A 12,672-nucleotide genomic window follows, 5' to 3' on the forward strand; every position below is an offset into this window, starting at 1 on the left:
GGTTACGCCTCTCCCTGCGTGCCCCCAGCCACTGGCCCTGTCTTCAGGTCGCCCCACCATCCTCTCGTCCTGTACTGCTCCCATGCATTTCTGCAGCCCCCAGATCCAGGGTTCTGCGCAGTTGGGTTTTTTTTTTTTGGGGGGGGGGGAGGGGGGGTTTGCACTGAATCGTAGCTGCGAGGCACTCGGCCACTCCTCAAGCAATCTGAGCTGGCGTCTCGTTCAGGAGCGCCCGCAGGTCTTAGTATTGTCCGCAGAGAGACGAACCTTTCCTGCCATCCCCTTCGGAGCAAGCAGTCGTGGTCGTCCCCACCCCCAGGTGGCACTGCTGAGCAATGCGTCCACCCCGCCCTAACCATCAAGAGCTGGGAATCCTACGGCATCCCCCACGCCCGGCTGATTCGGGAAATGGAACGAAGGGCCTCCCCTATGGCAGGGTAACGGCGCCGTCACTCAGCCACCGGCCCACCACTCCAGGGCCCCCACCCTCGGGCCGCTCAGTCTATTCATCAGGCCTGCTATGTGGGACGGGGGTCAGAAGCTTTGCTGGAATCCGAGCATCCCAGCCCTCAGCCCGCCGCAACTCTTTGCTCGCCCACTCCCAGGAAACTCTCCCCCAGGTAAAGCCACAAGTGCCCCGGATCCTGCAACCTGCTGGCTTCAGCGTCCTTCCCTTCAGCAGAGCCTCCGTGACGTTTGCCGCCACAGATGTCGGGCTGATGGGCTCCCTCCCTCGCCACATTTAAATCCCATCTGCAGGCCCAGCTTTCTGAAACCGCTTTCCATTCTTACGCCCGATTGTCTGCTTTCAGTCTTGACAAACTTTCTTTTCTTTTAACCAAGCCTATTAGATTGTAAGCTCTATTGAGCAGGGGGCTGTCTTCTTGGATGCTTGTACAGCGCTGCGTATGTCGTGTAGCGCTATAGAAATGCTAAGGAGTAGTGGCAGAAGTTAAGTGGTAAATGCATACTTTAAATCCAAGCTCCGAATTAGAGAAGGTATCACCCCAGTGCCCTGAAACTTTGTCTGTGCATTCTGGGTATGGGGAAGAGGGAGGGCTGGGGGGCATAACAGGGTCTAGGAGGGAAAGAAAGGGGAGGGCGCGTTTCTAGGAGATCCCCTAAAAGAAAGTGAGACAGAGAGGAGCTCTGGATGTCTCAGGAGAGTAATGCTTCACCTCCTTGGACTCTCTCAGGGCGTCAAGTTCTAGATTGCGGGGCTTTACCTAGTTCCCAATCCCAAAATCCAGCTCCCAAGCCCCACCCCCCAGGCATGGGTGCTAATCCCCACCCTGGAGACCATGCTGCCTTACGCTCATCATGCTGTCCCCCTTGGAGTGCTGGGAGAGATCTCGGATCCCGGAGATGAAGGACTTGCTGTGGGAGCAGTACTGCCGGCCGGTCTCCAACATCCCCGTGCAGAGCTTGACGAGCTGCGAGAGGCACAAAATTCAGTGACACATGCAAACATACAGCCCATTCTCCTCTCGCCCCTCCACCACCTCCCTTAATCCCCTTCCTCTCAGTATGTGGGGGGGAGGGGGAGAAACAGTGCTTAACCCCCTTCCCTTCCAAGATCCTCCTCAGCCCGAGCTCTCACCTTCTCCAACCGCGATTCCAACTCTGACACGTCGCACTCCACATCGTCGATGACAGACCTGAGAGGGAAAAGGGTCCTATTAATAACCAGGAGTGGCGAGGGAAGCTTGCACTGTTTCTGTGGGGTGTGTCAGGCAGGGCCAGATTTAGGAACAGGCAAAGCAGGCATCTGCCGAGGCTGCCAAAACCTGAAGGGACTCCCCCGGCTCCTCTTTCATTTCCAGGGAGCAACCCCCCCCCCCCCCCCTTACCGCCAATCGTCTGCCTACAGGTGCCAGAATCTTAAACCTGGACCTGGCGTGAAGGAAGCTGGCACTGCTGCTGCCCCTTCTGCCCCTGTGCTGTGGTTGTGTCTGTAAAGCTTGCACTGCTGCTGCCCCTTCTGCCCCTGTGCTGTTTGTGTCTGTAAAGCTTGCACTGCTGCTGCCCCTTCTGTCCCCGTGCTGTGTTTGTGTCTGTAAAGCTTGCACTGCTGCTGCCCCTTCTGTCCCCGTGCTGTGTTTGTGTCTGTAAAGCTGGCACTGCTGCTGCCCCTTCTGCCCCCGTGCTGTGTTTGTGTCTGTAAAGCTTGCACTGCTGCTGCCCCTTCTGCCCCCGTGCTGTGTTTGTGTCTGTAAAGCTTGCACTGCTGCTGCCCCTTCTGCCCCCGTGCTGTGTTTGTGTCTGTAAAGCTTGCACTGCTGCTGCCCCTTCTGTCCCCGTGCTGTGTTTGTGTCTGTAAAGCTTGCACTGCTGCTGCCCCTTCTGTCCCCGTGCTGAGTTTGTGTCTGTAAAGCTGGCACTGCTGCTGCCCCTTCTGCCCCCGTGCTGTGTTTGTGTCGGTAAAGCTTGCACTGCTGCTGCCCCTTCTGCCCCCGTGCTGTGTTTGTGTCTGTAAAGCTGGCACTGCTGCTGCCCCTTCTGCCCCCGTGCTGTGTTTGTGTCTGTAAAGCTGGCACTGCTGCTGCCCCTTCTGCCCCCGTGCTGTGTTTGTGTCTGTAAAGCTTGCACTGCTGCTGCCCCTTCTGCCCCCGTGCTGTGTTTGTGTCTGTAAAGCTTGCACTGCTGCTGCCCCTTCTGCCCCCGTGCTGTGTTTGTGTCTGTAAAGCTTGCACTGCTGCTGCCCCTTCTGCCCCCGTGCTGTGTTTGTGTCTGTAAAGCTTGCACTGCTGCTGCCCCTTCTGCCCCCGTGCTGTGTTTGTGTCTGTAAAGCTTGCACTGCTGCTGCCCCTTCTGTCCCCGTGCTGTGTTTGTGTCTGTAAAGCTTGCACTGCTGCTGCCCCTTCTGCCCCCGTGCTGTGTTTGTGTCTGTAAAGCTTGCACTGCTGCTGCCCCTTCTGTCCCCGTGCTGAGTTTGTGTCTGTAAAGCTGGCACTGCTGCTGCCCCTTCTGCCCCCGTGCTGTGTTTGTGTCGGTAAAGCTTGCACTGCTGCTGCCCCTTCTGTCCCCGTGCTGTGTTTGTGTCTGTAAAGCTTGCACTGCTGCTGCCCCTTCTGCCCCCGTGCTGTGTTTGTGTCTGTAAAGCTTGCACTGCTGCTGCCCCTTCTGTCCCCGTGCTGAGTTTGTGTCTGTAAAGCTGGCACTGCTGCTGCCCCTTCTGCCCCCGTGCTGTGTTTGTGTCGGTAAAGCTTGCACTGCTGCTGCCCCTTCTGCCCCCGTGCTGTGTTTGTGTCTGTAAAGCTGGCACTGCTGCTGCCCCTTCTGCCCCCGTGCTGTGTTTGTGTCTGTAAAGCTGGCACTGCTGCTGCCCCTTCTGCCCCCGTGCTGTGTTTGTGTCTGTAAAGCTTGCACTGCTGCTGCCCCTTCTGCCCCCGTGCTGTGTTTGTGTCTGTAAAGCTTGCACTGCTGCTGCCCCTTCTGCCCCCGTGCTGTGTTTGTGTCTGTAAAGCTTGCACTGCTGCTGCCCCTTCTGCCCCCGTGCTGTGTTTGTGTCTGTAAAGCTGGCACTGCTGCTGCCCCTTCTGCCCCCGTGCTGTGTTTGTGTCTGTAAAGCTGGCACTGCTGCTGCCCCTTCTGCCCCTGTGCTGTGTTTGTGTCTGTAAAGCTTGCACTGCTGCTGCCCCTTATGCCCCTGGGCTGTGTTTGTGTCTGTAAAGCTTGCACTGTTGCTGTTCATGTTGTTTTTGTGCTAGGCTGTGTTCGTATGTGTGCAGCTTGCATTGCTAGGGAGGGCGGTACGTGTGTGTGTGTGTGTGTGTGTGTGTGTGTGTGTGTGTGTGTGTGTCCATAGCTTGCATTGCTGTCATCCCTGCCGTTTCTGCGGCTAGGGCGGCGTGTGCAAGGCGAAGGAAGCTCGCGCCACTACTGCAGCTGGCTCTCACACCCCGACTACATTGCACACGTGGCGCGTGATCTTCCTGCCAGTGCACGAGACACCCCACGCGCAGGACTTTAGGTTTCCGATTCTTTGAGCAGCTGTGAGAGACCCGGGGGAGTGCATTTTACTCTGCTTGGCCCCTTCCTCTCATTCCCCCCCCCCCCCTCCACCTCAGGGACCCTGGGGTTGGTGGGGGGAGGAGCAGGAAGTGGTTTCATAGAAAGAAAAACAAAGGACACATGTTTTTCTGATGAACGATTGGAAGATGTTGTAGAGAAGAAAAGGCCTGAGGGGGGAGAGATGACAGGAGCGGGGGAAAATAAAAAGAATGAATGGAAAGATTAAAATTTTAGACAGAAAGAGGAACCTAAGAGCAGGAGAAAGGAAAGGGTCAGACACTGCAGATTCTGTTGGGCCAAGAATCGTGGCTGCCCTGATGGTCCACTTGGACACGTGGAATTAAGGGGTCAACACGCGAGAGACGTAGGTGAGGCCTCCTTACTGGAGTAGCTTCGTGTGCGTGTGACGAGCTTTCGAGAGCCATCCTCTGGTCATCGGGTCAGTGAGGAAACAGCGCGGGTGATGCTGGGTTTAAATAGTGAAGAGCCATCTAGGCCTTACTTGTCTGCGTGTGTCAGCGCAGTTCAACAGAGAAAGGGGTGGGAAGGCCGGAATGACAGAGCTGAAGGGATGGTTGAGCTTCACAGCTGAGAGAGCCTCCAGCTGATAATGGGTTGTCTCAACGACTGTGCTGGTGAATCTTGCGCCTGCTCCAAAGTCTGTAAGTGTTTCAGGCACTGCACACTTTCCGTGAGCCGCAGCTGTCCATAGATATCTACTAAAGCTTAGCTGGATGTTGTCTGCCTGGTGCGGGTGGCCAGTGGGGCGTGCACACGAGCGTTAGCGTCCCCGCCCGCAACCCCATCGCTTTCAGACATCCCCGGGCCACGACGCCCAACCATGCTGGGGGATCAGAGGGTTCCGGGGCCCGGCCGGGGAGCGGGATAGGGAGGGACTGGGGAGGAGGACCGTCAGTAGGGTTTCAGCTGGTAGGTACTTCAAAAGGACAGCCCCCCCCTCACTTTATTTAAGGAGGCGACCATTTCTTCCCGCACTCTCCTGCGATAAATTCGCTAAAGCCCAGGCCACAGGCCGCTGGTCCGCTCACTCCCAGCGCAGGGCTCCATGGGCGGCCCAGTCCCAAATAGCCCCAGCGTCAGCCTGAAGCATACATCAGAGAGCAGCTGTCAGCCTCCCCTCTGCGGTGGGTGGGTGGCTCACTTCCTCCCTACGCTAATCGCTGCATCAGGCCTACACCACTTCCTGGCAGTGGCAGAAATCCCACGGTTGCCTGGCAACGGCAGCATGGTTGCCATAGTGACTGGTCAGGCCAAGGGAGCCCACACACACACACACACACACACACACACACACACACACACATGTTCAGGTAACGAACTATAGTCATTAATCACCAAACAACCTTCTTAAGGGATTACGCTCATGAATTCCTACAGATGAAAATAATCCAATGGCATTTCTTTCAGAGCAGCTGCTGCCTATGGCTGAAACTTGGGATTTCCCATGCTCTGCATGTGTAACCAGCGGGCTTTGTGATTTGCTTTTTTTTAAGCTTTAAAAAATGAATTTCAGAATAAGCTGAGCCATTCTTGGTTTTTACCAACCCCCTTCGCCCCGCCTCCTGCCCTCTATCCTTTTCCCATCAGACTGCCTATGGGACTTGTGGTTCTGATTTGCCTAAGAGATTTAGGGAATGCAAGTCCCACAGTTACAACAAAAGGGAGAAAAGTGTGTGTGTCTGGGGGGGGAGTTCAGCCTCTTCCCCATGACCCAAAGTTGGTCATCGCATCTCAAGAAAGAATTAGAAAAGGTACAGAGAAGTGTGACCAAGATGATGAACAGCTCCCCTATGAGGAAAGGCTGAAGAGGTTAGGGCTGTTCAGCTTGGAGAAGAGACGGCCGAGGGGGGATACGAGAGATGCCTATAACGGTATTTCCCAACGTTTTCAAGCTCAAGGCTCGCCCACATTAACAAAAAATCTAATGTGGCACACCAAGGTCCACTGATATGGAGAGGACTCGTATGCCCAAAAAAAGAGCTAGAGAAGCACTGAAAGCCCCCCCCGAGTCTTCTAAACTTTAAACCAAAGGGAGAGAGGGGACAGAGGCATGGACCAGCCAAACTGGACCCGCTCCCTCTGTGTACAAATGCAGGGTAAGGGAGATGCTGCACGTCGCTTGGCCACTGTTGGAAAAGGTTGCTGGGCTTGATGGACCCTCGGTCTGACCCAGTATGGCAGGTCTTAAGTTCTTAAAGCTGTCCGGGGACCTCGAGATATTGTCTGTGGCCCAGTGCCCTTAACAGCAGGGTGCAGTGGGATGGAGAAAGGGCAGCTGCCTGTTTCATGACTTTGTTGCATCTTCTTGTGGTCTCCTTTCTAGGTCACTTTTTTTTTTTTATTACCTTTTATCCTAATCAGTCATCATCATTATGTATCTATTTCATGCTTTTCCAACTAGAGGCGGTCAAAGCATGTTGCAAGAGATCAGAAATATGTAACAGAGGGTAATGAGGGTCTGCATTAAAGAAAGCACACACGATAGACCAGCCTATGCACGCTCATGGGTACTGCTTAGGGCAGGTTTCCGGAAATCAGAGCTACATGGCTGGTGAGAGGTAGGTGCTAGCAGTGGAAGTCTTTAAGATGCATTGTCCTGCATCCTCACTGTAAGAGTTTTTCAGGTTCAGAGAGAGGCGCTGACATGTTTTCAGTCGTCTTCCCGGAGACTAACACATTCATTGCTAGTCCGATGCTAAGAGATGGGAAGCCACATGGGTTTTGGAACCGCATCCGAGGAGGCCCCTCTCCTCCGGGCTTCAGTTGGCACCAACAGGTGCACTTGCAGTGGGGATCTCAGAGAGCATGAAGGCGCACAGGGGTTTTCAGGTGGTGACTCAGGTAGATCGGGCTGCAGCCATGTAGGGCTTTAAAAGACCAGAACCAAAATTTGGAACTTTGCTTGGTCAACTATCGGTAACCAAGTGTGGGGATTTCTGGTAGTGGAAGGATTGTCGGGGAAAGATTTGTATTTTTGCTGATGATACCATAATCTTCAACAGGGTGGACAGTCAGGAAGGAGCGGAAAACATGAGGAGGGATCAAGCGAAGCTCGAGGAATGATCCAAAGTCTGGCAGTTAAGATTTAATGCTAAAGAAAAGGAGAGTAAGGCATTTAGGATGCAAAAACCTAAGGGAGAGGTACAGTATTGGAGGTGAAATTCTTCTAAGCACAAAGGAAGAACGGGATCTGGGGGCCAAGCAGGTGGATAAAGAGATAAATGTTTGGCTGCATAGGGAGAGGAATGGTCAGCAGGAATAGGGAGGTGATATTGCCCCGGTGTAGGTCCCTGGCGAGACCTCACTGGGAATTCTGCGTACGATTCTGGAGACCGCACCTTCAGAAGGATATAAACAGGATATTGTTGGTCCAGAGGGCGGCCAAATGGTCAGTGGACTCTGTTCTAAAGCATATGGGGAGAGACTTCAAGAACTAAACGTGTACACCCTAGAGGAAAGGTGAGATAGGGGACATTTAAATACCTCCAAGCTTTCCATGTACAGGAGGCAGAACTCTTTCAATGGAAAGGAAGCTCTAGAATGAGGGGTAGACTCAGGAGTAATCTTAGGAAATGTTTCTTTACAGAGAGGGGGGTGGATGCATGGAACGGCCTCCCTGTGGAGATAGTAGAAACGAGTAGAGTATCTGAATTCAAGAAAGCATGGGATAAACACAGGGGATCTCTCAGGGAGTGATGGGAATCATAAAGCTAAATTAATTGGGTGGATGGGCAGAGTAGATGGGCCGTAAGGTCTTTTTCTGCCGTAATGTTTCGTTGTTTATGCTTCAATTATGAAATGGCCCTCTTCCTGTCTCTTACATTCTCCTTCCCCAGGTCTAGCTCTTAGAAACACAGAACATGATGACAGACAAGGACCGTGAGGGCCCATCTAGTCTCTGCCCAATTTCCTTCCTGTTGCAATACCACAGGCCACAGCTGATCTCTGACTTTTCTCCTCACTTCTTTGCACCTGAAAAGATCCTCTGCACTTATCTCAGGCTTTTCTGAATTCTGTTACTGGTTTTGTCTCCATTGCCTCTCCTACGAGACTGTTCCATGCACCTAGCAGCCTCCTCCGTGTGTCCCCGGTGATATTCCTAACTCCCCCTTGAGCCTCACACCATGGCCTCCTCTGAAGAAGGGGTTTGCTTCTTGTAGCTGAACCTCTCCTCCAGGATACACACTTCCATTCCGTCTCTATCCTTTCCAAGGCACGGCCTCCAAAATGGACACAGTACTACGGTTGAGGAATCCCCATTGATCTGGAGAGAAGAATAAAGGCCTTTTTTTGGGTGGGGAGGAGAGGGTCAGCTTAGTCAGAACAAGCACTGGGGCTCTGACACCATGAGCCTTCATTCACAAGTACCCGGGGGGGGCGGGGCAGTTTCCTTATGTTATATCCCCTCCCAACTCACCTAGTCCAGTCATTTCTATGACAGCGCTTGATCAGGCTCCTTCTGGAACCCAATTCTGGGCCCAAAATCCAGCCACTAGTGTTGCCATTGAATGAAGGGCAACCAAAATGATGAAAGGGGTGGAACAATTCCACTACGAGGAAAATCTAAAAGGTTACGACTCTTCAGCTTGGAGAAGAGACGGCTGAGGGGAGCTATGATAGAGGTCTATAAAATAATGAGTGGAATGGAATATAGAAACGTGAATTGATTGTTTATTCTTTCAAAAGGTACAAAGACCGGGGTACACACAATGAAGTTACTAAGTTGCACATTTAAAATTAATACGAGAAAATATTTTTTTACTCAATGCATAATTAAGCTCTGGAATTCATTGCCAGAAGATGTGGTGAAAGCTGTAAGTGTAGCTGCGTTTAAAAAAGGTTTGGACAAGTTCCTGGAGGACAAGGCCATAAACCATTATTAAGGTGGACTTGGGGAAATCCACTGCTCACCCCTGGGATAAGCAGCTTGGGATCTGTCTACCCCTTGGGATCCTGCCAGGTACTTGTGACCTGGACTGACCACTATTTGAAACAGGATACTGGGCTTGAGAAGCCTTTGGTCTGACCCAGTATGGCAAAGTTTATGCTCTTATGTTTTAATAAGTCCCTCCCCCAGAGGCTATGAATGCTACCTCTACTAAATTCCTAGCCCCAACTAGCTAGGGGAATGAGAAGACCTGACTCAGTAAGGCCCCACCTCCTATCTTCCACTGGTTATGCCTCTCCCCATGAGCCCCAGGCATTATTCTGGCTTGGGCTACCTCCCTCTTGCATTGTTTTGCTACCATCGGGTAGGATCACCCCTAAGTCTCGCTATTCTCCAGCTCCCCCCTTCATATATTTCTGCATCCCCAATCCATGACTCTGCACTTTTTTTTTTCCACTGAATCTTAGCTGCAAAGCACTTGACAGGTTCTCGCTTTTGCCTACTCCATCAAGATATAGGCAGAATTATCAGGAGGCAAGGGAAAGGTCCAAAAACAGAAAGAGATAGATAAAACCTTCTTTAGAACTATGAAGAGATGAAAAAACAAATAAGGAATAGTTAACATGACTGTGAATTAGAGATGAGGAAGTGCCTGAAGTGCTCATGCGAACGAGAGCAGGTAAGGCCATGGCGCCAAGTGAGGTCCACCTGGGGGATCACCACGGCTCTCTTCCACTGGCCTGCAGAGACGGGGACGTTCAGAGAAACTGGAAAGTGGGGGACAAGAAGGTGGCAAGTCACTGCAGAGCCATCAGTTTCACTTTGCTAATGGATAAAGATCTGGACACGGAGCAGCACCGTGAAACAAGCAGCGTACAGGAGATACCAGGCCACGTGGGGACGGTCCTGTCACACGCACTTAACTGAGATCTTTAATGAGGTGACAAAAGTGGTAGATCAGGGACATGCGGCGGATGTTGCCGAACCTCGTAGCCCACGTAGGAGAGCGGTGACTAGCTGTGATGCCCCTCATCGCTTCGGGCGTCATGCTGCACCCAAGGAACATGGCTGAACTTCCTGCAGCTCTTGAGCCCTTTTATACATCCTGCTGGCAGGACTTCCTGTGACATCACATCCTTCACCTTCGGAAGGGGGTCTCCTGCTTTCTTTTGCAGGGCTCGTTGCTCAGCATATTCTCTTGTGCGTACCTGGTGTTCCTCCCCCTGCGGTCGCTCCTGGTGTCCTCCGTGCGAGCCCCCTGGCTCCCTGTTCCACTCTCCGTTGGCCCTTCTCTGCCCTGGTGCATTGTTCCTGCCTTTCTTGCCTCACCCTCGGACCAGACTCCGATCTCGCTCAGCTCAGCCAGCTGCCTAGCTTCCGTCACCGCCTTGGATCACGACCGAAAAGTGTGTGGGGGGGGGGGGGGGAGGGGGAGGGAGGTTCTCCCCACCCTCAGAGATTAAAGAGCCCTCTCCAGGCTGACTGTCCGCCACCGTACTTGGAGGTCTCCAGTGCTACTAACTCCTGGCCTGCCGGTGCTCAGGAACAGGAAGTGACATCAGAGGTTAGACTGACCAGCCTGCCCTCACCCACCTTCTCCCGATCACCCCTTATATTGAAGAGGGATGGGCATCTGCCCAGTCCTGGGCAGCCACACTGGTCTCCCAAGAGTGACCGAAGAGATCCAGTGGTGGAGCGCTGTCCGAGCCCCCTTAATATGCCCCCCGATGAATCCCCTATGGCCCCACTGCCTTGTCCACTTTCAGTTTTGCTAGCTGCACATGAACGCTCTCCTCTGCTGTTAATGGCGCGACGTCTACCCTTCCACCAACCGTACTCACTGCCAGCTAGCGTCGGTCCTTCTCCTCTCCCTTCTTTGGCGGGTACGGAAAAAAAACCCCAAAACAACCCATTTGTTGGGTAATTCTGCTTTTTTTCCTGGTCCCTCCGCCACCCCCCTCAGCCACACTTTTTCCCGTTTTTCACCTTTCGCTTTTACAGTCACACCTCTGCACTTCCTCTTCTCAACGTCAAACCTGAAAAAAAAAAAAAGTCTTCTCACTTCGCTTTCCTGCCTGAGCTGGGGGGTTTTTTTTGCCTTCACTTGTGTCTTAGCTGTCCTGACTGCCCTCCCGTCTTCCCCACGACTTTTTCAGATATAATTCCCCGTCCCCCTCATTCCAAGATCGCTTGCACCTTTATCGATATTCATCGTTTTGCCCTTCACCCTTCCAGCCACCTTTTTTGGGGGGAATTATACTGGCCTCTTCCCCCTCCCCCACCCCCACAGTGTTACTGACTTTCATAAGGTAAGGGTTTACCGAATTAACCTTAAGAGGTCGATAGTCCGCAGCCACAGAGAGGCCAGAGGTCATCTTTATCCAGATGCTCGGCCCACACCTAACCAGCTGAACGTACAACTGAATATCCAGCTGACTCTGACAGCGCCAAATGCATGCGGTCAGATTTAGGTCAGATTTATTCGTGCGACTGCGCTATATATCGCACTAACCCTGCCCTGGACGCACCCCGATCCAGCCCCACCTTTTTTTTGCTCTGGCTAAATCTGCACGCAGAGTGATTTTGTGTACACGCGGATTTTAGCCAGACAGCGGGAACGATCTTTTCAAAGTCAATTTTAACTGTGTAAATCTTTTCAATATCGGCCCCGTCGTAGAGCACGGCCTATCCAGTCTGCCTCATTCAAATTCTTCCACTTTGGGTGCATGAGCGTATAAATGCCCCTACACCTCCCGCGTTGCCGCTCAACCCTTTACCCATCACTGCCCTCCTTATCTGTCCCAGGCATGCCCAAATTCTATTACAAAGGGCTGGACTCCCCCACCTCCACTATAAGGCCATCTCAAGCCTCACCATCTCCCTCTATGATTCTTACAAGACCCACCCAGCACTTCCATGTCCCCTTCCATGTCTCTCTCTCTTTTTTTTTTTTTGCCAAGTTTTATAATCATTCCCCACAGCAATCAGGTGAGGCTGTTGTCCAAAATTCAGCCTCCCCCTAAAAACATAAGACTTGCCATACTGGGTCGGATCAAGGGTCCATCAAGTCCAGCATCCTGTTTCCAACAGTGGCCAATCCAGGCCATAAGAACCTGGCAAGTACCCAAACATTAAATAGATCACATGCTACTATTGCTTATTAATTCCCGTAATAGCAGTTTATGGATTTATCCTCAAGGAACTTATCCAAACCTTTTTTAAACCCAGTTACACTGACTGCTGTAACCACATCCTCTGGCAAAGAATTCCAGAGCTTAACTATGTGCTAAGTGAGAAAGAATTTTCTTCGATTTGTTTTAAATGAGCTTCTTGCTAACTTCATGGAGTGACCCCTGGTCTTTCTATTATCTGAGAGAGTAACCAATTTACATTAACTTGTTCAAGTCCTTTCATGATTTTGTAGACCTTTATCATATCCCTCCCCTCGGTCGTCTCTTCTCCAAACTGAACAGCCCTAACCTCTTTAGCCTTTCCTCATAGGACAGCCTTTTTGAGATACAGTGACCAGAACTGCACACAGTATTCAAGGTGCGGTCTCACCATGGAGCGATACAGAGGCATTATGACATCCTCCATTTTATTTTAAATTCCCTTCCTAATAATTCCCAACATTCTGTTTGTTTTTTGACTCCCGCAGCACACTGAGCCGACAATTTCAATGTATTATCCAGTATGAAGCCTAAATCTCTTTCTTGGGCAATAACTCCTAATATGGAACCCAACATCGT

At 52.0% G+C, this 12,672-nt stretch overlaps 1 protein-coding gene across 1 annotated transcript in view; it reads right to left on the bottom strand.

Annotated features, from left to right (window-relative positions):
* The window catches only part of ACAP1 (ArfGAP with coiled-coil, ankyrin repeat and PH domains 1), a 33,501-nt gene that overhangs the window by 14,616 nt on the left and 6,213 nt on the right, over positions 1-12,672 (bottom strand). Inside the window, exons 2-3 of the mRNA XM_029580742.1 lie at positions 1,601-1,658; positions 1,314-1,433 (exon numbers count right to left, since the gene is read on the bottom strand). Coding sequence (XP_029436602.1) covers positions 1,314-1,433; positions 1,601-1,658 — 178 coding nt within the window. The remainder of the gene's footprint in view (positions 1-1,313; positions 1,434-1,600; positions 1,659-12,672) is intronic.

This window comes from Rhinatrema bivittatum, chromosome 16, assembly GCF_901001135.1.
Source record: "Rhinatrema bivittatum chromosome 16, aRhiBiv1.1, whole genome shotgun sequence".
Taxonomy (NCBI): domain Eukaryota; kingdom Metazoa; phylum Chordata; class Amphibia; order Gymnophiona; family Rhinatrematidae; genus Rhinatrema; species Rhinatrema bivittatum.